Source organism: Amia ocellicauda, chromosome 15 (assembly GCF_036373705.1).
Source record: "Amia ocellicauda isolate fAmiCal2 chromosome 15, fAmiCal2.hap1, whole genome shotgun sequence".
NCBI classification, from domain to species: Eukaryota; Metazoa; Chordata; class Actinopteri; order Amiiformes; family Amiidae; genus Amia; species Amia ocellicauda.
The window spans coordinates 26,756,661-26,782,626 of record NC_089864.1 but is presented as its reverse complement, the minus strand read 5'-3'; the positions used below and the strand labels follow the sequence as shown (position 1 = coordinate 26,782,626).

Genomic DNA, 25,966 nt, shown 5'->3' with positions numbered 1-25,966 from the left:
CACAATCTTGCCCTTGATGACTCAGCACCCTGAGGACGTGGAAGTAAGTGATGCCTTGAGGCCATTCATAGTTCAGCAGTGATTCTGCTGTCCAAAGAACTCTTGTCACCCCTCCTCCTGTGACTGTTCTTTCTGGCTGTTCAGTCACATCAGATTCCCCTGGCAGGTCCCTATGACCTGGTGCTGTGGTAGGCGAATGGAGAATGCAGCTCTGGTACTACTGGTTTTGAAGTGTAGATAGTTGTGCTTTGGGCACCAGACTCATGGCTCAGTGCAGTGACAGAGAGTGCAGAGGGACCAATCTTCCTCTGTGTTGATTTAATGACATATATTTATTTTTTCACTGTATATATTTTCCTCTTAATGTATGTTCCATGTATTGCTAGTATTCAAATGACCATTGGTGCCATTAAAAGCAAGTGGTCAGTTTACGTCTTTGCCCATGAAAACCTAGCCTGCTAATTGACCTCTCTTCCCTTCCTATTCTGCACTGTAATTGGTCAAGTGCTAATTGCGTAACCCTGTCTGAGTAATGCATTAGGCAATGCAATTAATTGTCAGCGTACATGGATACATTTTTTTCTTTTAAGGGTAGGGGGATTGAGTCTTTCAAGATGTTTTGTGGCTCTGCATTTCGGTCCATATACTCTTCATGCAAAGATAAAGATAATGTTTAAATTAAAATTCCTGCAAATTCTAAGTATAAAGACTGGAAAGGGAAAAAGTTCAGGTTTTTGAACGAGCACCAAATCAAATATTCACACTACAGAGTGACAAGGCTAAACCTAATAAATAAAGCTTCAATTCATGGTACCTTATTTCTTGTAACACTTTCCTTCTGAAAGGTCACATCTTTCCATTCTGTTTCCATAAGATATTATTATTTCACTAATATTCAGGCTACAGTAGTGCTCTTAAGTTTACATTTTGAAGTCCTTCAAACAGGAGACAGAAGAGAACTGCTTTGGTAGTAAATCCTCATTAAAGACAACCTTGGATTGAAAGTCTCAGAATTGAGACCTCAACCCCAAAGTCCCACTGAGATTGAGGCAAAGACAGAATTGACAGTGGATGCTGATAGCACTTAAGAATGAAATTGACAGTAACCTCTGAATGTATTCCCTGTTCCCAAAGTTCTCCAGAATCTGGCAAGTGCGAATGACACAGCCAGTGATGCAGAGAGCGGTGCTGTATCGGGTCAAATTCTGCCTCTGCCTCCTCCCCTAATTCTCAGACTAGTCTTCAATTAGGAGGTCAGATATACTGTTTTGCATCATCCAACCTCAGTATCTGGGCATTTCTAGCTGGGCTGGGAATAAACTATTTCCACTAAAGTTGCAAGATTGAGAGCGGTTTATTAATTTTTCACCTCACAGCCAAGAAACCATAAACTATTAAGTGTGTATGAGCTATAATTGGATTGTTCCTACTGTACCTACATGGCTTTCAGTGTGTCATGCAGTTTGCATGTAGATTTGAATCTGAAACCTTGTGATGTGATTTACATTCTGAAATTCATAGGATGCATCTCAAAGTGCCATTAAGCCTTCGATATGTACTGGTCCCTTGCTTCACTCTCCCAATTAAACATGGCAATTGGATGATGGTGTATAGTAAAATAAGGTTTAAAAATTAACAACAGTCTCTCAAACACAATAAAAAGAGCTTTAATGATATTCTAAGACTCCATTAGGACCAAACATTTGCCATTGTCTGTTTTTGACTGTTATCTTTTCCTCCTGCACTGTCCTCCCTCCTAGCGGTCAATGCCTGTTCTGGTAGAATGAACATTGTCTGCTATTCTGTGGATTATTCTTTAATTAATAGCTGTGAGTCACTCACTTTGTCTCATCCCCTCATCTTCCCTACGTCATTCCTGTTATCATGCTTTGCAACCCTAGGATCAGGAGGCATAGTCTTCCTCAGATGAACAACCGTAACTCTGAAAGTGAACAGAACAGTGTGTCCACTATAACTTTAACTCCCTGGAAAACCTATTGGGCAACAGATCACATGGCTGCATTAGAACGACTTCTTTTGAGGTATATATGAATGCTGAACCCTTAAATATATGTATACATTACCAATGTGCCTGTAACCCCCTCAGTAACTGTCTGAAATGACCACCTACAGCTTGCCTTACTTCTCTTCACATCCACCTGTCACTGCTAGACTTATCTGTCCTGGGGTTAGTTTGTATTTGTCTGGGAATTGTACATGCTCATTCCTGATAGTCACAAAAAAGTTTGTCTGACTAATATCATTACATAAACTCAATCATAATCCTTGTGCTGTTACTCATATACTAGGCCTGCCCCCCTGTCTATTTACCAAATTTGTCCTAAAACTGCTTTAGTGAAATTCTTAACATTTTCCCTCTTTGTGAATTGATATTGGAATTCTATTCCCCCCCCACATACTTAAAGACTAGCCTTTTCTTCCCTTCCTCACAGTCCATTTCTCCATAATTAGTACTTGAATTATTTCTGAAGACTTTGAGTTTAAAATAAACCTTCCGTTGACAAATGTTTTCAATTTCTAGTTGTCCTCTGAAAGGATCACACCTTCTTCTCCATTGCACATACCCACTCCTTCCGTAACATCACATTGGCCACAAATATTGGCTGCTAAATAATTCACAGCCTGTACATCGCGAAGGAATGAGATGAGCAGGAAATGGCTCTGGGATAATGTATTAGTCACTTAGTGAGTTTTATTTTAGTGCCTCTGCTCACCCCCATTGTGCAGATTGCACTCCTGGCGGTTGCTGGATGAGGATGCTCCCCACTGCCAGTGTACAGGGAAGGAAGCAACATGATTGACTGAAGGTCTGCACCGGAGTGAGGTGACTCACTGCCCACTGGGCACAAGCTGCTCCCTGGAGTGTGTCGACCCAGTTCAGACTGCAAGTTCAGCTTCTGCCTGGGCTGGGAAGTAATAATAAATAAATAAATAAAAAAAGCTGAAGGATACAGGCTTTCACCACTTGGCTATTTGATTTTTAAACAAATCAGGACAGAGTTTGGCCTCAGAACTACAACCCTAAAACCAAAGAAAAACAATGGAGAATCCCGTGCCATACTAAACTTTAATTCTACTAGGGATGTTAATGATTCATTGAAGATCGATTTAATTGTCTAACAATTTGATCGACGTAGGCCATTTCAATTTAGTATCACTATTTAATTGTTGTTGGAGGGAAAACTAACTGAAGAAGCTAGTGGTAAAATCCAAAATAACTGTAATGAACATCGCGCATAGAGGATAACACAAAATATTTGCCGGTTAATAGAGAAAGATATCATGCCAATAAATATTGTTGAGGCTAAGGTTTTCGGGGCTTAATGAATTTGGTACAACCAGGATATATAGCCTTCCATCGCTAGGCACCGGGCGCATAGAGGGATGCTACAGAGAAAAGAAAGCAGATCTTACAGTACAACTGGCTACAATCAGGGGCGTCGATTCACCCTATTTAAGGGGGCTTCAGCCCCCTGTATTTAGTCTCAGCCCACCTTAAAATAATAGGATTATAAATTAACGGCACGATCAAACAGTCTGACAAAACCCCGTCAGCCACCCCATGTATTTCCTCTCAGCCCCCTAAAAATAATACAACAAAAGAATCCAAGAATGAAGAAGTAACTCTGCAAAACACCGTCAGCAAACCCCCGCTCTGATACCAGAAAAAAACAGTTTGCCCCCCCCCCCCCATCCGATTCTGGACTCCATTTCGAAGCCCACCAAAACACCAAAGTCTACAAACGGCCCTAAATACCGACTGCTGGACTGCCTTGACCGCGGAGAGTTACATCACCATCACCTGCTATTACATCGGCAGTGAGTGCAAGGTGAAGTCCGCAGTACTGCCAACCGAAAGTCTGCCAGTCCGACACACAGCGGACCACCCTGCAGAAAAACTAAACCAGGCAGTGGATATTTGGGGACATATGCCAGAGTCATTTAAATGTAATACTCATCCAAAGATGGTGAGTCCCATTGTTTTTTGTTCTTTTTAAATATAGGTTAAAAACACCTTATTTTTGATTGATCTTTTGACTCAATTTCTGTATTAAACTATAATGTTTTCATGTTTAATCCAAGAGTGGGCTAAGAGCGTTGCACTTGTTTTCTGGTATGTGGTTATCTACATGGTGTCAGATATGTCCACGGCTTGTTAAAATAAAGATTTTATTGAGGGAAAAACACACATTGGAGATTTTCTGCCATAGGCAAAACCCCACACTTTTGAATAAGATGAATCGATTGATTGATCGTTAATGATGTTGACGGTCGATTTAAGGAAAAGTCTTTAAATTTGCAACCCTGAATTCTACAATTCTACATCTGTTTTGCCTGCCCTCTCTGATATGCCAAAGGAAATGCTGTCAAATGTAGACTTGTACCTGTATCCTAGACAGCCATTGTTTTGTTTTATTTTTATTTTTTTAGTTTGTATTTGGGCTATGATGATGAGCTTAAATGAAAATTAAACGAGCTGAAGAACTTTGCTTGGAAGCCTGCTCAAAGAGCTTTGTGACTCTGCTTCTAAAGCACGGATGATAGTCAACTTCAGGGAGTGGTTTGGAAAAGCTTGGCATCAGAAGATGAGATGATCTCAGAAGCTTTGTGTGTATTTATGATTACCTAGGCCTTAAGCTAGACCTTCCTACCTGTCTCAGATATTATTTTGCCTGTGTTGTCTTCAAATTTGCCTCATTCCAAACATCCTCTCTGTTACACTTACGCCCTCCCTTGCCCTGAAATGTGAAACTGCCGTCACTCAAAGGGCTGGTGATTTATGATTTTGGATGTGGAAAATTATCTTTTTTTTTTTGTTGTCTTTTACGCAGTAAGAGATAAAGTGGCCCGTGCGATGAAGCTCCTGCAGATGGAATTATGACGCCAGTTGGCAAATTGGTTTGCACTTCGTCCAGCCCCGCACTACATGGGAAGAATTTAAAATCTGGCTGCGTGAACTGGATTTTGAGGGCATATTTTAATATTAGCAACTTGCAATTAAAGTCCAAGCTTTATTACACAAGGTGTTTTTCTCAATTCTTTCATCCTGCTTTTCAGTTGGACTACATTGATAAACCCAGGGTGTGAAATGCATGGAAGAAAAAAAAAGTGCGAAACTTGTTTACTAGAAGTGCCATTTTCGATGTATTGTGTGACTGATTTATTGCTATTGTCTTTGCCCATTTGGCTGTGTCAGTTCTCAGACTAATTTCTCTTGCTCACCACGTGTATTAGTAGCATAGAACTGCAGATTATAACAAGTGTATTTGTATCCTCTTGCTTTGTGTGGACTGTAGTGGCTCTTGATACTTTTGTGTCAACTGAGAAGGCTAATTTTAATGATATTCACTAGATTGTGATGTTACACTTCTATAAAACATTGTATATTAGTGTCTGTAACACCCATAACACCTTGAACAAAGACATCTGCTAAATAATGGGGCAAATTACATATAATTACAGTGCAAAATATACTTAGTTGTGGTTTCTACTAATACCTTTAATACAAAAAAGATCCTCTTTTGTATTTTGCGCCATGTAAGACACCGTTGCTATGGTACAAACATGTTACAGGCCAGAGGGTATCTGATATGATTTGGTATTGTGCAGCAACAGGATTCATGTGACCATGTCAGTAATTCAAAGTGAAATAAGAAGCATATTTGGAAGATTGAGATAATAGTTATCAAAGTAATGTCAACAGAGATGCCCTAGGAATTGGGATTATTCAGTCAAGTGGAGATCAGTGATTATCAAAGTGATCTTAAATCTGGGTGCTATGTGTGGGTTGAACCAGTAAAGATATAACTTGTCTTCAGTATTCACTTTGCTTGTTTGATGGGTCCAGAATAGAAAATGCACTCAGAAAATAGGTTGTCCTAGCCCTGCCTAGGCTCTTGATGACCAGAGGGAAATACATCAACTAGAGCAGTAAGAGGTGGAATAATCTGATAAAACTGTCTATGGCACGCAGACTTTTGACACCTGCTGGCCCAACATGGTGGAGTATTGAGCTGTAGCCTACATCCGGCAATTCTATGACAGATAGCATTATGTGACAAAATACGTCACTGAAATACAACCGTTTCACTTCTGTTTAAATATTGTATCATTCCTCGTATTGTCGGTTTGGTCTGAAATGACACGATTCTTGCCTGATTGGATCTCGATCACGTCCCACACGCACGCGCCACGTGTGTTCGAAAAGCTGCCGCATTTGAGTGGAACGGTCAGCTCTTTTCAGTGGAGATCTGAGGATTTGCTATTCCCTGCACTTGCAATCTATTCTGTCTGCGGAAAAGGGTGACATCCAGCTTTGGTGCCTAGACTTTCGGTAGTTGCCCAGGCAACCCAGGTCGCCTGTGGAATTACAGTGCATGAGAAAAAAACAGTCGTCCCAGACAGAATCCAAGAAGGGGAGGGGTGTGGGGGTGCGGGTGCGGGAGAGCAATTATAGCCTTGTTGTGTGCTTTTGTAATCTTCACCGTAGAAGTGGGCTTTGAGTGTTTTACTAAGTGGGACAGACAAATGGATAATGAGATTAGTGGTAAATACCTTTTAGCTTTTGGGGAGGGACTTGGAACCATTGCAAAACCCTTTACAAAATAAAAATGTGATACAATAAAAGGGAATACTAAAATATGGAAGGGGAGTGATCTGGGAAATAGTCAGTCCTGAATGTGATTTAAATCAAATTGCTACCCTGTGAGGACCTGTGAAGAGTGTGGGGAGTATAAAGCTCAGTTTTTATGGAACTTAAAATGTGCCCTTTGAAACTGTACTTATCCTACAATTCCTATCTTAGATACTCTTGTCACCAATAAAATGCTGCTTCATTCAGCCCCCTACAGAGGAACAGTGGTAAATTGCATAAACAACTTAAAGGTGTTCTATAATGGGATTGCTGAATTAAATCAAATCAGAACAACCCTAATGGTCTGGAGAAAATCAACAATAAAATAAACCCTGATGCCATCGTTTTGTTTAGAATCATAGCCTGGAAACCAGCCATCCGAAAAAACGAGCTTGCGTATGAATGTATCCCTTTGCAGTATTACAAACCAGCATTTCATGACTTGTGCAGTAGGTGGTGGCACTAGTGCTGGGCATCTGAATACTAGAAAACCTATCAAATAAGCTGAGGCAATTCATATAATGACAGGAGCAATCATTCTAGAGGCAAGACAACATAGATTTACAACAAACGAACAAACAAACAAAAAAAATGGATGGAACTTACATGACTGCGATATACAAATAGAAAATTGTCAACAAAATACATAAATGTGACACTTGCAGTCTCACAGCATTCTGTTCAATCATTTCCCTTAGGAGCTGTGCCAGTACCTTTTTCAAACTTTCATCAGTGTGAAACGGAAAGCAATATCCTCAGTCATGACACCGTACACATACACAAACCTCATTATTACAAATACACAGAAGAGTTCGACTCATCCATGGTTACAGCTACAGAGGATGTGGCTTTTGAAGATAATCAGACCTGATGATACATGGCAATTTATTTGTATGTTACAAGTCATTGTGTGCAGCCTATTCACACCTTTGTGTAGGGAAATGGAATTCTGGTGCATATTCTGTATCGTTTCCAGTTTCAGGTTGAGGCAAACTGTGTGTCACAATGGATCAGCACACTCATCAAAGCAAACGGGAATGATAGCACCTTTATTTAAGTATAATCAACAGTGTTTGCTTGTATGCTTGTAATTAAAGCTACTATTTAGTATTTCATTCATATTATACTTTTACGCTTGGTATCTGTGGATCAGTAAGAATTTATTCCTGGATATACAATTTGTTTGTTACCATGTTATGTATAACACCTATGTATTATTGCTCCTGCGCAAACTCTGCAAAATTTTAATAACCATCCAACATTAACATCACATATCCCAATATACCCATGATGTACAAATCACATGTCATACCTAGGGAAAGCATTATGTATAGTCATTGTGGAATTTACATTGTTAAAGGGGTCTGGATAATTGGCCATTGGATAAATATCCATATCCAGTTAATTATTGCTAGCCTACAAATGAATAATTGTCACTTTCACAAATGAATTTCATTGAAACATGTTGATTATTTAATAGAAGTCAGGAAAGATTCACTTCAAAATTATTTTTGTTTTGTTAGTTTTTCCCCCTTAGAAACGACATGGCGCTGGTGGGCCATTTTTGCATCTGGACTACAATGTTAATAATAGTTCAAAGTACTAAAATATCAGTATTACCATGTTGGAGACGCTTTCACATAATTGAAATGCATGATTTGTACTCTTAACACTTAAAGATCATTTAGGGTTGTGTTACCTAAAGTACCTTAAGACATAATGTGCCAGACCATAAAATACACGCTTTCAGTAGCAAGAAATGTCAGCAGTCCTTATGATGTATAGCTGAATGGGAGAGGAGGTGCCAGGCAGTGCAGCTGTCAACTGTGGACCTGGCGAAATTATGAATTGTTGAGGATGTGGCGTGCTGAGCAGCGAGCAGAAGGTGCTACAGCGCAGGAGCGCAGTGGCAGGTGCAGCGCAGGAGGTGTGAGGCGGAGTGGTGGATGGCGGGGCCTGCAGAGTGCCGTCTAAAGACATGAGAGTCCATGAGAGTCTGGAAGCGCATGGCAGACTGATTTCCTGCTCGAGTGAAATGTTGATCTTGAAATGCCTGTGGATCTTGCACCATAAACACACCATCTTCGCCAAAACTGAGTGCCACAGTGTATTCTGAATGGATTAGTTAGTCTTCAAATTAACTGCCAGCTGTGGGATTGTCATTTGGCAGCTGTTTTCTTGGGATGGAAATCCAGGTTGTGCAGCTTTTCTGTCTGACTGCTCTTGTTCACCTTTTGCCTATGGTTTTAGTTGGATATGTTTCTATAGTTCAACAACAACATAAACACCTTGACGTCTGTTAGGCTATATCCCATCCCCTGAACAGAAAATCACCTGTTCGCAATGTATTTTTAGACCCTTCGTTTCTATTAAAATACCTTTTTGTGTGATGACCTAACTACCTGGTTGTTGGATTGTTTTTATTTGAATCCTCCATGTATTCCCTAACCCAAATTCACTGGACTATACCATGGGCCCCAAGCATTTTTTCAAATGTGAAATGTATGGCAAGAAGCATCACTTCAATCAGGTGTCATAGAACTGAATTCCCTGTTAGAGGATAGAGGGCTGAATCCTTAAAAAAAAAAAAAGATTTTTTTGCTTTTCTAGTAGGAAAACATTAATGAGTTACAATGTCTAATTTAATTAAAGAGCCTCTTCAATATTGATATTTTATGATGTTATATTAGGATCTTCATAAATAAAGGGATGGTAAAATGAACACATCCTTATTTTATGAACACACCCCATCGTGTCTTTGCTTCGTTAGTATAGTGGAGGCAGCAGCAAATGAGCAACTTCCTTTTGATTAAAATGGACGGCTCACCTGAAAGCTTGAATAAGTAAGACTCCCATTGCAGAGCAGTTGGATCCATTCCAGGATTTGGGAGCTGCAGGCTGTTGTGGCAATTGACCAGATGAAATGGAAAAGAAAACATTTGCTGAAACTTCAACTGAATCTGCATCCAAATTATAAGCAACATGAAGCAAGAGGTCTACATGTGCAAACCTTGGCTTGAACTCCTAGGCAATAGCAGTTAGTTCTTCTCCAAATGATTATTCAACTGTGCTGGTCCTGGTTTCTATTGATTAATCAGGCACGTATGGAATGATATGAGAGAAACCAGTTCAACTGGTAAGAGGGGATAGGAATCCTTCACAAAACCACATATCCGTTTGCCTGATTCCTTAATCAACACTCAAATTTGAAAAAGTGGGATGAAGGTGAATAGGTGTTAAAAAAATGAATAAAGGGTCATGCAGATATCTACAGAAGACTGCATTTACATTTGTATGTATAGGTTCCTGCACCAAAACAAACTATAAACATTCTTCTCTTTAAAAGTAATCACAATTACTATATACTTTCATATGTCTAATAATATAATATAAATCCTGTCCCTTTTCTATATATATATATATATATATATATCTATATCTATATATATATCTATATATCTATATATATCTATATATATATATATACTCACCTAAAGGATTATTAGGAACACCTGTTCAATTTCTCATTAATGCAATTATCTAACCAACCACATTGCAGTTGCTTCAATGCATTTAGGGGTGTGGTCCTGGTCAAGACAATCTCCTGAACTCCAAACTGAATGTCTGAATGGGAAAGAAAGGTGATTTAAGCAATTTTGAGCGTGGCATGGTTGTTGGTGCCAGACGGGCCGGTCTGAGTATTTCACAATCTGCTCAGTTACTGGGATTTTCACGCACAACCATTTCTAGGGTTTACAAAGAATGGTGTGAAAAGGGAAAAACATCCAGTATGCGGCAGTCCTGTGGGCGAAAATGCCTTGTTGATGCTAGAGGTCAGAGGAGAATGGGCCGACTGATTCAAGCTGATAGAAGAGCAACTTTGACTGAAATAACCACTCGTTACAACCGAGGTATGCAGCAAAGCATTTGTGAAGCCACAACACGTACAACCTTGAGGCGGATGGGCTACAACAGCAGAAGACCCCACTGGGTACCACTTATCTCCACTACAAATAGGAAAAAGAGGCTACAATTTGCACAAGCTCACCAAAATTGGACAGTTGAAGACTGGAAAAATGTTGCCATTCAGATGGTAGTCAGAATTTGGCGTAAACAGAATGAGAACATGGATCCATCATGCCTTGTTACCACTGTGCAGGCTGGTGGTGGTGGTGTAATGGTGTGGGGGATGTTTTCTTGGCACACTTTAGGCCCCTTAGTGCCAATTGGGCATCGTTTAAATGCCACGGCCTACCTGAGCATTGTTTCTGACCATGTCCATCCCTTTATGACCACCATGTACCCATCCTCTGATGGCTACTTCCAGCAGGATAATGCACCATGTCACAAAGGTCGAATCATTTCAAATTGGTTTCTTGAACATGACAATGAGTTCACTGTACTAAACTGGCCCCCACAGTCACCAGATCTCAACCCAATAGAGCATCTTTGGGATGTGGTGGAACGGGAGCTTCGTGCCCTGGATGTGCATCCCACAAATCTCCATCAACTGCAAGATGCTATCCTATCAATATGGGCCAACATTTCTAAAGAATGCTTTCAGCACCTTGTTGAATCAATGCCACGTAGAATTAAGGCAGTTCTGAAGGCGAAAGGGGGTCAAACACAGTATTAGTATGGTGTTCCTAATAATCCTTTAGGTGAGTGTATACATTATGTCTTGCCAGTTGTTAAAATCATTCCTTTTCCTTTCCCTTTGTGTATGTTGTGCTTGTTGCCAACACCATTTTACTTTTTTACTTTGAACTTAATTTTGTATTTGATTTCTTCGTATGGACAGTTAATTGATCAAGGTCAGTTGTCTCTATTTCCAGTGCATTTCAACGTGAGAGCGTTGCTTGACTTAACCTTTTGTGCCTGTCCTCTTGCCTTCAGCACCTGCAGATGACCATCCAAGCGCTCCAGGATGAGCTGCGCATCCAGCGCGACCTCAACCAGCTCTTCCAGCAGGACAGCAGCAGCCGGCCCAGTGAGCCCCTGGCCTCCGAGCTGACGGAGGAGAACTTCCAACGGCTGCATAGCGAGCACGAGCGCCAGGCCAAGGAGCTCTTCCTGCTGCGCAAGACACTGGAGGAGATGGAGCTGCGCATCGACACCCAGAAGCAGACTCTGAGCGCCCGTGACGAGTCCATCAAGAAGCTGCTGGAGATGCTGCAGAGCAAGGGGCTGTCGGCCAAGGCCAGTGAGGAAGACCACGAGCGCACCCGCCGCCTGGCCGAGGCTGAGATGCATGTCCACCACCTGGAGAGCCTGCTAGACCAGAAGGATAAGGAGACTGCGGCCTTGCGGGAGGTGAGTGGACCTCCCCACCACTAGGGGCAGCATACACTATAAAAATATCTTTGTGACCAAAAAAAAAAAGGAAACGTGTATGCATTAGGTGAAATCCAGTATAGTTTAAGAGCATATTCCTGCCAATGGGGTGAGATAATTACAATATGATTTTGGGAGGATAATTAAAATTTGTCTGTTTTGCAAAAAATACTTGGTAGCTTCATAAAGATTAATTGACCCAATCCTTTAAAAGGAGATAGTCCATCTGAGCAATTTAATAAAAATGCTAATATCAGGATATTTTTTCTTCTCTCAGGATAGTTTTATGAAATCTATTAATCACAGTATTAATTATTTGCCTAAAATAAGACAAACCTGCTTAGATTTTATACAGTGTATAGTTAGTGATCATATGTGTCCAACATAATTGGCACTTCTGCCTCACAGCTTCTGGGACCCTGGTTTGATTCCTGAGTGTCTGCATGTGTGGAATTTGTATGTTCTCCCTGTGTACATGTGAGTTGTCCCATGATTTGTGTTGCAACTGAAATACAAACTGAAAGGCAACTTGGAAATGATAGGTGAAGTGACTCCTCTCCTAGCTGTGCTCCTTTGGGACAGGAGGTGCTATTATTAATCTGCACTATTTAACAAAAGATGCGTTTAATTTGTTATGATTTTAATGTTACATATTACATTAAAATACACTGTTGTATTCTGTGAACTCATTTATAAATCCAGATTGTCTCATAACACTAGCTAGGAATTCTGTTCTGTAGGCTTAACTTTGTCTTCAGTCATAGGGTAGGAACAACCAGGTCCTTGCATTACAATTTGATGGACTAGCTTCACAGACCCAGCTTATCCCTAGTCTTGGATTGTTATTTTAGGTAGCGTAGTCCAAGAATGCTGCTACTCGAGGTCTGAGAAACCAGCTGGAAGTGTGCCAGTTCTCATTACAAGCATACACAAACGCATGTATATAATTCCTCATTCGAGTAATAAAACAAGTATTTCTTAGTCGGTGGATAAGTACTGTCTAATAAATAAGTACAGCGAGAGAAGCGCAAACAAACGATCAGGTAGCTTTTACTGAGGGCAGCGGAAAGCAATCTCCCAGACAGTAATGGATGAATTTGTCTGCGGTTGCTATAGAAACGGCCCAGACGGCAGAGAGGCCTTTGATAAAGTGAGCGCCGGCTTCTGCAGCAGCTACAGATGTGAGATTATTTGAAGAGTAAGGGCTAATATAAAAGTTTGCAGCCTATTTTACAGACATTGCGGGAAAAGGCTGAAATGGCAGCTTGGTCGTGGATACAATTCGGCAATAACAGTGGTCAACCGTCCCATGGGCTGACCCGGTTAAACAATAGAATGGTGTGGCAATGTGTTGGGGTATTTAAATGGTACTACTTAAAGTCATTACCTCTTAACACCTGGCAGACGTCCGCCATCTGCAATGCTTAAGCTCTCTCATTAATTTGGGATGCTCTAACTATGGCCTAAATTGAACAGGTTCTTATTTTTCTATGCTTGTTTTGATATCTGTCTCTGTGATATGGCCTTGCCTTAAAGACTGTGAGAAATGCCACCATCTGATAACGGACAAGATGTAGGGCTAGACCAAATGAAAACTTTGCCTACCCCCGCGAATCGCAAATTACGACATTGTAGACTATCACACTTTGATTTCAAAATGGTATGAAGTGTATTCTATGCCATGATAGGGTACAGACTTGTACTTTGCAATTCGTTGGTATGTCAAAGTTTAGTAGGAAAAAAATCCTGTAGATGGGACGGCTGGCTGACTATGTGTACGGAGGAAAATGAATTTGTATTCTGCACAGCGACCTGTTGCTGAACAATGAGCTCAGTTTTCCTGTCTGTAGAGCAGCTGGTCTAAAGGCTATGATGTGCACAGCGGCCACACTCTATATTCCTCTCGGGTAACTCGCTAGTTTGTGAAGATTGCCACCTAGTGGTTGATTCAGTAACAATTTAGGACACACTCAGGCCTGATGTAACAGTCCCAGATTAGCACTAGTCTTGACTACCCAATGTTATGCTAACAGTGCAAGACTAGTGTTAATCAAGGTCTTTGAAACCAGATGTCCGTGTATTATGTGCCAATATACAGCCTTGTAATAGTGCAAGGATTTAGTTATCCTGATAATGACCCCAAAGCTGAATTCCTTAAATTATAATGGAGGAAGAGGGAGAGAAAATTTGACATACTGGTTTCTCAAGTCTTTTGACCATAACCTACAGAACTAGGATGTCATGAACTTGACAGGATATTCAGTCCTAATCATCTGCCATGGATATTTTTATGCTGAACTCACTACTGAAGTGTAAGATCTAATGCCCAGAGAATTTGCAAGTCTTATGTGAGACATTGCAATAATATCAAAGGCAAATTATTATTATTTTTTTTTAAGAAGTTATTTTTCTCAAACTCCCTTAATTTTTTTTACACACAATCTGTATGTACAGTAGATCTCAAATTGATTAATTAACTTGATGGAATGTTACTAAAGGTAGATGTAGCAAGAAAATGCAAATATATGCAAAGCATTTTTCGATGCAAATGAAGAAAAGGAATGCATTGCATAACTTTCAATGTTGTATGTATGAATTGCATATCTGTTAAAAAAGCTAAAAAGCTTCTGACATGTGAGGGCATCGGTGCAGTCTGAGCAGGACAACACTGCTGGTCTTTCTACACCCTTAAGATAAATACATGAACACAGTAATTTCTTATTTACATGGGTTTGTAATAAATATAATTTAAACACTGAGTTGATGTAAAATGGCAAGCAATACAACAAAATAAGTAGCCTAAAACATCAATATTGATACAAATGTGTAATCATCCCTTTATTCGTTATTTGTAAACAGTAAAATGTAAACGGTATTCGGTTAATAAATAAGAGGGATCACGTTCAAATGATAATGCGGGTCAGAGAAAAGCTTAAGGGAAAATTAATCTGAACAGGTGTCTGCTGACCATACATATCTGGCATATCAGGAGTATACAATATGCATTCCTCACTGATCTATTTTATGTTTTAAATGTGCATTTTTTATTTTTGTGTTTATTAGAACACAGTTGTAAAATGTCTGTGAGTGCAAACGGCCATTTCTTAGCGCTCTCTAAAATAATGCAGAGCTGTTATCCATATTCAGTTATTTTCAAACACCTTTGCACACAGTGGTGAAATATAGATTTCTGATATATTGAAGATGTGACGATGTAGTCCAAAATGTTTTGTAAAGTTATTACTATTGTTTCAAACATGTAGATCAGAAAAAACTGTATAATATATAAGCATTATTGGTTAACGAAATGATGTGTATCGTCACTTATGCACAAAATAGTTAAAACACATTGGGCTACATCACACACCCAATATTGAGCATTGTAGGGTGACCATGGTCATACTGGCACAGATGGGACGTGTAAATTAAGTGAATTTAAATTGGAATGACATTAAGATTTAAATTGGGAATTAGCCTTCCATAAAAATAATGAATAAAGGCTGGTAACGTGTTAATCACTTCATGTCTTAGGCTACTTAGTTTGTATTGCTACTCACATCAGGATTATAGTGTGTGTGTGTGTGTGTGTGTGTACATAAAGTGAGGGAAAAAAGTATTTGATCCCCTGCTGATTTTGTACGTTTGCCCACTGACAAAGAAATGATCAGTCTATCATTTTAATGGTAGGTGTATTTTAACAGTGAGAGACAGAATAACAACAACAAAGTCCAGAAAAACGCATTTCAAAAAAGTTATAAATTGATTTGCATGTTAATGAGGGAAATAAGTATTTGATCCCCTATCAATCAGCAAGATTTCTGGCTCCCAGGTGTCTTTTATACAGGTAACGAGCTGAGATTAGGAGTACTCTTTTAAAGGGAGTGCTCCTAATCTCAGCTCGTTACCTGTATAAAAGACACCTGTCCACAGAAGCAATCAATCAATCAGATTCCAAACTCTCCACCATGGCCAAGACCAAAGAGCTGTCCAAGGATGTCAGGGACAAGATTGTAGACCTACACAAGGCTGGAATGGGCCACAAGACCATCGCCAAGCAGCTTGGTGAGAAGGTGACAACAGTTGGTGCGATTATTCGCAAATGGAAGAAACACAAAATAACTGTCAGTCTCCCTCGGTCCGGGGCTCCATGCAAGATCTCACCTCGTGGAGTTTCAATGATCATGAGAATGGTGAGGAATCAGCCCAGAACTACACGGGAGGATCTTATTAGTGATCTCAAGGCAGCTGGGACCAATGTCACCAAGAAAACAATTGGTAACACACTACGCTGAGAAGGACTGAAATCCTGCAGCGCCTGCAAGGTTCCCCCTGCTCAAGAAAGCACATGTACAGGCCCGTCTGAAGTTTGCCAACATCTGAATGATTCAGAGGAGAACTGGGTGAAAGTGTTGTGGTCAGATGAGACCAAAATCGAGCTCTTTGGCATCAACTCAACTCGCCGTGTTTGGAGGAGGAGGAATGACCCCAAGAACACCATCCCCACCGTCAAACATGGAGGTGGAAACATTATGCTTTGGGGGTGTTTTTCTGCTAAGGGGACAGGACAACTGCACCGCATCAAAGGGACGATGGACGGGGCCATGTACTGTCAAATCTTGGGTGAGATCCTCCTTCCCTCAGCCAGGGCATTGAAAATGGGTCGTGGATGGGTATTCTAGCATGATATTGACCCAAAACACACAGCCAAGGCAACAAAGGAGTGGCTCAAGAAGAAGCACATTAAGGTCCTGGAGTGGCCTAGCCAGTATCCAGACATTAATCCCATAGAAAATCTGTGGAGGGAGCTGAAGGTTCGAGTTGCCAAACGTCAGCCTCGAAACCTTAATGACTTGGAGAGGATCTGCAAAGAGGAGTGGGACAAAATCCCTCCTGAGATGTGTGCAAACCTGGTGGCCAACTACAAGAAACGTCTGACCTCTGTGATTGCCAACAAAGGTTTTGCCACCAAGTACTAAGTCGAAGGGGTCAAATACTTATTTCCCTCATTAACATGCAAATCAATGTATAACTTTTTGGAAATGCGTTTTTCTGGATTTTTTTGTTGTTATTCTGTCTCTCACTGTTAAAATACACCTACCATTAAAATTATAGAGTGATCATTTCTTTGTCAGTGGGCAAACGTACAAAATCAGCAGGGGATCAAATACTTTTTTCCCCTCACTGTACATATATATACTTTTATTTATCATGTTTGTGTGCTGGGATGCATTTTCACATCCACATGTTACACAGACGGAGAAGACAAGATCCTTATGCTTTTTAATATATTCTTTAAATATACTCTTTGCTTTAAAAGCTTTGATGAGAGTTCAGGGGGAGGTGCACCATATGTGCAGTCTAACATATATCTGTGCTACAGCGTGCTTTGTGAGATGTGTGTGTGTGTGTGTGTGTGTGTGTGTGTCAGAGCTAGTGGGGGCTGTAAAAAGCAGACCTACAGGCTTGATCCAGGAAAAGCAGCCCTGAAGATTTGAGAGCCGAGTGACTAAGTTGTTTGAAAAGAACATGCTCTCCTCCACTACTGTATACCTCGACCGCCTTCGCAAAGCACTGTCTATTCACTTGCCATTTCCTTTTTTTCTTTGATCAGCCCAGCATGTGAACCCTCTCTGTCGCTGCTAACCGCCTAGGGGTAGATGAGGAGATTTAGTTTAAAGATAGCCCGCGTGTTATATAAAAATCAGTGCCGCCCGAGCAGCCGACACACTTGGACCCCCTAAATGATCCAGAGGCAGATTAAAGATTACCCTCTTCCTTCAAGGGTGACCCCTCCTTCACTTCATGTCTTCATTTCTTTCCTCCTCCTCTTTATTAGCTTTCCCGGCGCTCAGCTTGTTTTTCAGATTTCTCCCCAAAGCGATAGTTTTCCATCAGGTTTCGCAAAACTAGAGGATACTTGAGTTCAAACTGCAGCTTCACAACTAAACAAACAAGGCAGAATTATAGTGTTGGGTGGGAGGCGGGTTGTAGGAGGTGAAGGGCTGTTTGGAAACTGTTCCTTCAACAAAAAGACGATTTAAACTAACAAAAGTGGCACCGATAGGATTCAGTTGAAGAAATGCCAGGAGACTTATTTATTTAAAATCCACATGAATTATTAAACCCACCAGCTGCCGTTAAGACAGAAAGCGATAATTGCACTACTTCCTCTTCAAACTAAGCTCTGTCTGTGTCCTACTTTACACAACTCTGAAGACTCCGCTCCCTGCTGGGGGTGTCCTGTAATGTGGATGGTGTATTATCGGTGGTGAGGAGGAGGGGAGGGCTCATTCATCTTGCTGTTCAATACCAACCTCAGCTGCTAGCTAAAGGAGACATTTCTAATTAGATAAATATATGCAGGTTTGCATTACTGCACCAGTGTGTAGAGGAATGGGATTACACTTCCTGATTCCTTTATTTTTTTGTATTGTACTTTGGCAGCCACAGATTTATTTTCCTCAAAGAACCATAGTTTGGGAATGGTCCTCATCAGAATATAGCCAGAGATCGTGAGTTGGAAGACCATTAATGGTCTTTAAATAGACTGTGCAGTGGGTATTTTGTTGTAGGTGTGCTCATGCAGCTCCACTGGGCAGGTTTCTGTAGGATTGCCTAATGATAACTGATTGTCTGCAGATCCCTGACATTATCACAATTTCACGCAGAATACCGCAACTTCCCAAAAAAACTCTAATTTCATTTTGGGTGTATACACGTTCACCAGATGTTACCAGAGAGGACTTTATGGCCTACTTAAAAAAAAATGGACTGACTAGACTTTCCTGCGTCAACTCTGTTAATTAAGTCAACCTGAGTGTTTGTGTTTATGGTCTTACGTGGACATGGCAACACTTCATGTTGTCTTTGAAAGCTATAAATACTGTCAGGCATAAGAATATGGAGTAAGAAACACTAACAGTCAATTGAATTGGTGATAATGACTTGAGTTGCCACAGGGAAGATGCATCTTGATTTTGGTTATAATAGTTGTGCTATTCAAGAAGTTATAACATAGCATATCCTGAAACCCTGAAAGAGCTTACATGCTGGCTTTTGACATTTATTTTGTAAGTTTGACATGTTAAGGTTTTAAATGTTGCTTAACTTATGGAAACTATCTATAAGGGTGCTATACATCTTTTTCAGTATGCTTCTTTGTGTTGCTATAAAACAGTGATTTCCAGGAATGGTGCGTGTTATGCTTTTAGGCTTTTTTCTTTTTCATATCTTAGTGATCTCTATTAGGGCATCATAAGTTGATGTTAATTGAGTTGACTTTTGCAACTAAGGAGAAATATTCAACAGAGCAAATCAAAATCGCTGGATTAAAATCTGTCTGAATGTTGGGAATAATAATAAAGTTATTTAGAAGTAGAAAATGTGTGGCGGGAGAACTGGGACAAAGAATGTTTGTTTCATTGCCATGTTGTAGATACTGTGGATCAGCAATTAAGTAGATGCTCCAGTATATATCTTAAGACTGCGAGAGTATGAGTCCAGAGAGAGTATAGTGAAGCTGTAAAAATGGCCTAGTTAGACCTAGATTCTATCTAGAATATAGAATTCAGTTCTGGGCATAATGCCTTGAATAGGCCATAGAAAAGTTTCAAAGCAGGACAGCCAGACTTATTCCAGAACTGAAAGACAGGAGTTGCAGTAAAGATCTGAGAGAGCTCCTCTTTTTAATCTTTGTTAGGAATGCTGTAGTAAATCCTACTTGTGCATTCTAGCTGTAATTGAGTCCATTTAGTAGGGACATGCATGCACACATTGTTAAAATAGAGGTGGATCTCAACAATGTTTAATACTTGGAATAGGCTAGATTACCTAACATTACTTATTTGAATTGGATTGTACATAGTAAAACAAAGTAAGTGAAGTAGATGTTCCTAGGAAACAATCCTAGAATTAGCCAGACAGCCCTTCACATAAATTTGTAACTTGCGGTTTTACTTTTTAGTTAATTACGGGGTATTATGGAACTGACTTTTTATTTTTTATTTTGATTTATAATAAACTGAGATGGAAAGTGAAAATATTTCAATGAAAAATAAATTGTTATAGGAGAGAGAACTGAAATTATGAGCTTCAGGAACTGAAAAAAATCAAGTTAGATGGTTATATTTTTCTAGCTGCTTTATTATAACCTTTATACTGTCTTTTAAATAAAAAATCGATAGAAAAATATAAATAAATAATGGATGAAGAATGAGGGAGAAGCCTCTTATGATCATCTGTTGTGCAATAAAGTTAATTGTTTGTGTTTCAGTGGTTATTTGGGCTGCATGCCTCCCACGTGCTGCCACAGAGCCTGTGTGCTTTCCTGTCTCTCAGAAAGCTAGGGGCTCTGATGTCCCTCCGTGTGGCTGTGTTGCCTGCAGTGATAGATCCACTGGCAGGGATGCTGCTGATCTCTTACCATCAATATGCATCATTGAAGACCCTTAGGATGACACAATCTCTCTCTCTCTCTCTCTCTATGTATATATGCTTGATGAAAATAAATAGAATCTCTCAATTCAGCATTATTTTGCATAGGGATGCATTTCCACTTCAAAAGACAGGAGTGAATCCTGATCATCTCTTGAGCTGAAGACTATCAAACTGGGACTTTTAGCCAATTGTCATGGGGCCGAATCACCTCAAATTTTCAGAAAGCCTTTGTCTAGACACCTTCTGAGTGATTAATCCTTTAACTCAGAGCTGTAGCAGTTCAGGTTGCTTCCTGTACATCAGTGGTTCTTAATCTTTTTGCAGGCTCACACCCCCTGCAGCGATCCATGGTAATCCTGCACCCCTGTCAGGTCCAGGTGTCAACTGGTGTAGTGGGGGGCTACTTGACAAGCATATACAGTGTTATGAAAGTTGGAAGTCTTAGACAAAGTCTAGAGAAGAGCAGCAAGGCCCAGTCCACGGCTCAAGGGCATGACTTGCGAGGCAAGGTGGAAGCGACTGAATATTTTCTCTGAGTTAATGATATCTCAGAGGAAACCTTCTAAAAGTATGCTTGGAAATGTAAAGGGGAGAGAGAAGCTTGACCCGAGTTATGTCAAAATAAATTTGCCAAGCAGAATGCAAAGACATTAATTCAGACTAGTTAAAAGTAAATCCTGCACTCTTACTAACTTTAACAAATTATTAATGCATGGAATAAATTACCAAAACACGCTTAGGAGGCTAATACCCTGGGATCCTTGAAAAGTCAGCTTGACGCCATGATAAAAACGCTTGGTGTTTAGGTAGTCTGAAAGCTGTGCTAGGCTGCTCTCATCATATCATAATAGTCTCTTAAGTTCTTTTAACTGGAAAATCACACAGATCTCTCTTGAGATCCAGTTTTGCTGCTTACCTCAGTGATGTCTGCTCTCCTGTGCAAGGCAGCCTCTTTGTTTACAGCCAATAGGCTTTACTTAGGTCTGTGATTATTAAGAGATACGTTCCCTTACAGTGAGGGGAAAAAAGTATTTGATCCCCTGCTGATTTTGTACGTTTGCCCACTGACAAAGAAATGATCAGTCTATAATTTTAATGGTAGGTGTATTTTAACAGTGAGAGACAGAATAACAACACAAAATCCAGAAGAACGCATTTCAAAAAAGTTATACATTGATTTGCATGTTAATGAGGGAAGTAAGTATTTGACCCCTTCGACTTAGTACTTGGTGGCAAAACCTTTGTTGGCAATCACAGAGGTCAGACGTTTCTTGTAGTTGGCCACCAGGTTTGCACACATCTCAGGAGGGATTTTGTCCCACTCCTCTTTGCAGATCCTCTCCAAGTCATTAGGGTTTCGAGGCTGACGTTTGGCAACTCGAACCTTCAGCTCCCTCCACAGATTTTCTATGGGATTAATGTCTGGATACTGGCTAGGCCACTCTAGGACCTTAATGTGCTTCTTCTCGAGCCACTCCTTTGTTGCCTTGGCTGTGTGTTTTGGGTCATTGTCATGCTGGAATACCCATCCACGACCCATTTTCAATGCCCTGGCTGAGGGAAGGAGGATCTCACCCAAGATTTGACGGTACATGGCCCTGTCCATCGTCCCTTTGATGCGGTGCAGTTGTCCTGTCCCCTTAGCAGAAAAACACCCCCAAAGCATAATGTTTCCACCTCCATGTTTGACGGTGGGGATGGTGTTCTTGGGGTCATTCCTCCGCCTTCAAGCACGGCGAGTTGAGTTGATGCCAAAGAGCTTGATTTTGGTCTCATCTGACCACAACACTTTCACCCAGTTCTCCTCTGAATTATTCAGATGTTCATTGGCAAACTTCAGACGGGCCTGTACATGTGCTTTCTTGAGCAGGGGGACCTTGCGGGTGCTGCAGGATTTCAGTCCTTCATGACGTAGTGTTACCAATTGTTTTCTTGGTGACATTGGTCCCAGCTGCCTTGAGATCATTAACAAGATCCTCCTGTGTAGTTCTGGGCTGATTCCTCACCATTCTCATGATCATTGAAACTCCACGAGGTGAGATCTTGCATGGAGCCCCGGACCGAGGGAGACTGACAGTTATTTTGTGTTTCTTCCATTTGCGAATAATCGCACTAACTGTTGTCACCTTCTCACCAAGCTGCTTGGTGATGGTCTTGTAGCCCATTCCAGCCTTGTGTAGGTCTACAATCTTGTCCCTGACATCCTTGGACAGCTCTTTGGTCTTGGCCATGGTGGAGAGTTTGGAATCTGATTGATTGATTGCTTCTGTGGACAGGTGTCTTTTATACAGGTAACGAGCTGAGATTAGGGGCACTCCCTTTAAAAGAGTGCTCCTAATCTCAGCTCGTTACCTGTATAAAAGACACCTGGGAGCCAGAAATCTTGCTGATTGATAGGGGATCAAATACTTATTTCCCTCATTAACATGCAAATCAATTTATAACTTTTTTGAAATGTGTTTTTCTGGACTTTGTTGTTGTTATTCTGTCTCTCACTGTTAAAATACACCTACCATTAAAATTATAGACTGATCATTTCTTTGTCAGTGGGCAAACGTACAAAATCAGCAGGGGATCAAATACTTTTTTCCCTCACTGTATATCCAGATTAAGCTGAGCATCTTTACATTTTAAAATAAACCAGGTCTGTTAATACATTTTTGTTTATGTATTGTGTGCAATACTTTAAAACCCTGCAGGAAGTTGCAAGCTGGTTTGTCATAGTATTAAACTTACTTCAGGTTACATGACCTGATGTGTAATGAGCAGAGATTGCCTGAAATGTTCTACTTCATGAGTGAGTCAACCGTTGTAGCTGCCGAAAGATTTGTGGGCCAATAGTGTGTTTAATTTTCTGTATATATACACAAAATATTTCTTTTTTTTTGTACCGTTTGGGTTTGACAACCAAGCATGCACGAAGAGTGAAACCAAATGTCAATTTGAACTTTCTTAAAATTAACAGGAATGTCTCAGTGTAAAATCTGCCTAAAGCCACCGGAGATTCTATGTTATTTAGCTACTGCCTTCGCTTTCCCTAAAAGAGACACAGGGCTGTGGACCCAGATTCACCATGATTCTAAACAAGAAAGAGAGTAATTTTCCAATTTTACTAGTTGTCTCTGTGTAGTACAGGTAACCCCTGACTAACGACACGCAGCATTTACAAAAACTGCGCTCCATGTTTTTAGTTAATAGGCATATACTACTGTTTAATTTAGTTTCCCCTCCATTTCTGTTGTAAATTTTGGTATTTTTAGGGTATGAAGTCGGTTTCCAGGATTGGAACTGTCACTAATAACATTGCGCCTATGGGAAATAAGCTTGACTTATGATGGCTCTCCAGGAACCTATTAGGTCATATGTGCGGGGGTTGCTTTTATCTAATTTGTCTCAGATGGTCATCCAGCCTTTATCTTAAAGCTAACCAGAATGCAGAAGTACAAAGTTGAGTACAAGTTCAGTAATGAGTCTGAGCCAATGCTGTGATAAACTTTTTTTTTTTTTTTCCTGTATTTATTTTCTAACACCTGCACATGTATCTTAATTCTATGTCAGAGCAGAACCTGTGGTATCACTTGGAGCACCTCCAGTATAAATTCTAGTTCAATGTATAAGATTGTGTATAACTGGGTTTTTTGAAAGCTAAAGGTAAAATAAAGGTAAAATAAATCAATGCCCAGAGGATCCACATCAGACACTGAATGGACATAAATTGTAAAAGTTTGTGGTTTAAGATGACCTCTATAAAGTAAGAGCTAGGCTACACTTAAACTTCTGACATTTAAAGTGTATTGATTAAGTGATTTGATGATAGGCTGGAGGTAAGATCTGGTCAAGGTGAGTCTTCCCTTGGGATTTCCTGAACCAGTTTCAACTGCATTCTGTCAGTCAATATTGGTCACATCCCTCAGTTTCTGCTCCATTTCTCCACACAGGAGCTTCACCGCCGCTATGAAGGGGCCCCTGAATCTGCCAAGACCAAGGCTCTGCAGACGGTCATTGAGATGAAGGTGAGCACGAGTACACTTGTGGTGTCACTTACCTAAACCTGGAAGAGTACAACCACCACCCCGCCCTTCACAGTACCAGACTTTTGGTGTACCATGTTCTGTACTTTTCTGTAAGGAACATTAGGGCTTGTGGACTTGTGCCAACAGTCTGAACTCAAGTGCCCTCTTTTTTTGGCCGTCTCTCTCTCCTTTGACCTCAGGACTCGAAGATCAACTCTCTGGAGCGCGGCCTGCGAGACATGGAGGATGAGATTCAGATGCTAAAGTCCAATGGAGCCCTTAGCACAGAGGAGCGGGAGGAAGAGATGAAACAGATGGAGGTCTACCGCAGCCATTCAAAGTTCATGAAGAATAAGGTAATGCCACACTGAGCTCACCATTAACAATGCCTTAATCCGGGGAAACGTATAGTGCAAACAACTAAGGGCCTGATTTGTCAAAATTGGAATAGGATTTACTAAGGGCAATATATAACATAACATTAATATGTAATATGTAACATTACATCTTGCTTAGTCAGTTTGGACTCATCTGAGCCTTCCCCCCAACATTTTTGATTCATTGAGATGAAAAGTAAATTACTGTGTTAACAGGGACATTTTTCTTAATGAACTATACTTATTAATTTCTCCTGGCAAACAGTACAGATTCCAGACAAATTCACTGAAGTAAGAGGTTGTGCTGATACTTGTGTACCATTCCACTTACCTATGTATTGTGGCACCTTGTCTGAAATCTGTTAATCTACCTGAAACTTCTTTATCAGTACTTCCTAGAATAAACCTGTTTAATAACCTTTATAGAGAAACCACTGCTATATAAATGTCAGCAATTTTGTCTTTTGCACATGGGGTTTGGCTTTCACTTTATGGTACTTATTTGATTCCTTTAAAAAAAAAAAAAAGAATTTAAAGGGGGAACTCGACCGGAAATCCATAATTTTTCAGGTTATTTTATAAGTAGTCAATGTGGAAAATCAGAAAAGTCAGGAAAATCATTTTAAAAAAAAATTACATTTTATGCATGTTCGATGACCCCATCACCCTATGTTTTTGAAAGAACCATCGGTTTGTAGTCAAAGTTTTTCACCACCCAGAACTGTCGCTATTAATTGACATTATTATTTTATTCGAGGGACTATCGTGTAGGCTACAGCGGTGTGTGAACTGCGCTTGTCCAGGGATTCCCCATAGACTTCCATCAAAGCAGCTCCAGAGTTGGCACCTACGTGATGTCGTGGCCTATTTCTCGATCTCTGATTTCTGGTACATAGAATGAGCTCGACATAAATAACTCACTCCACAGATTCTTTCCACTTATAGAATAACCTGAGAAATGATGGATTTTCAGTGGAGTTAACCTATATGCTGTCGGTGCATTGTGAATGTCAAGAAGACTCCATACAATGCAAATCCTGAATCTCAGTTCAATTCACAAAATAAGTCTTTCTTAATACTCTGCATTAGAGTTTCGTCGTTATGATTTTATTTTTTATTTTTATTTGGCTGATATCTTCATCCAAAGCGAC

At 40.3% G+C, this 25,966-nt stretch overlaps 1 protein-coding gene across 1 annotated transcript in view; it reads left to right on the top strand.

Annotated features, from left to right (window-relative positions):
- The window catches only part of LOC136771956 (ELKS/Rab6-interacting/CAST family member 1), a 315,148-nt gene that overhangs the window by 67,911 nt on the left and 221,271 nt on the right, over positions 1-25,966 (top strand). The window contains exons 3-5 of the mRNA XM_066724547.1: positions 11,552-11,968; positions 24,364-24,438; positions 24,639-24,794. Coding sequence (XP_066580644.1) covers positions 11,552-11,968; positions 24,364-24,438; positions 24,639-24,794 — 648 coding nt within the window. The remainder of the gene's footprint in view (positions 1-11,551; positions 11,969-24,363; positions 24,439-24,638; positions 24,795-25,966) is intronic.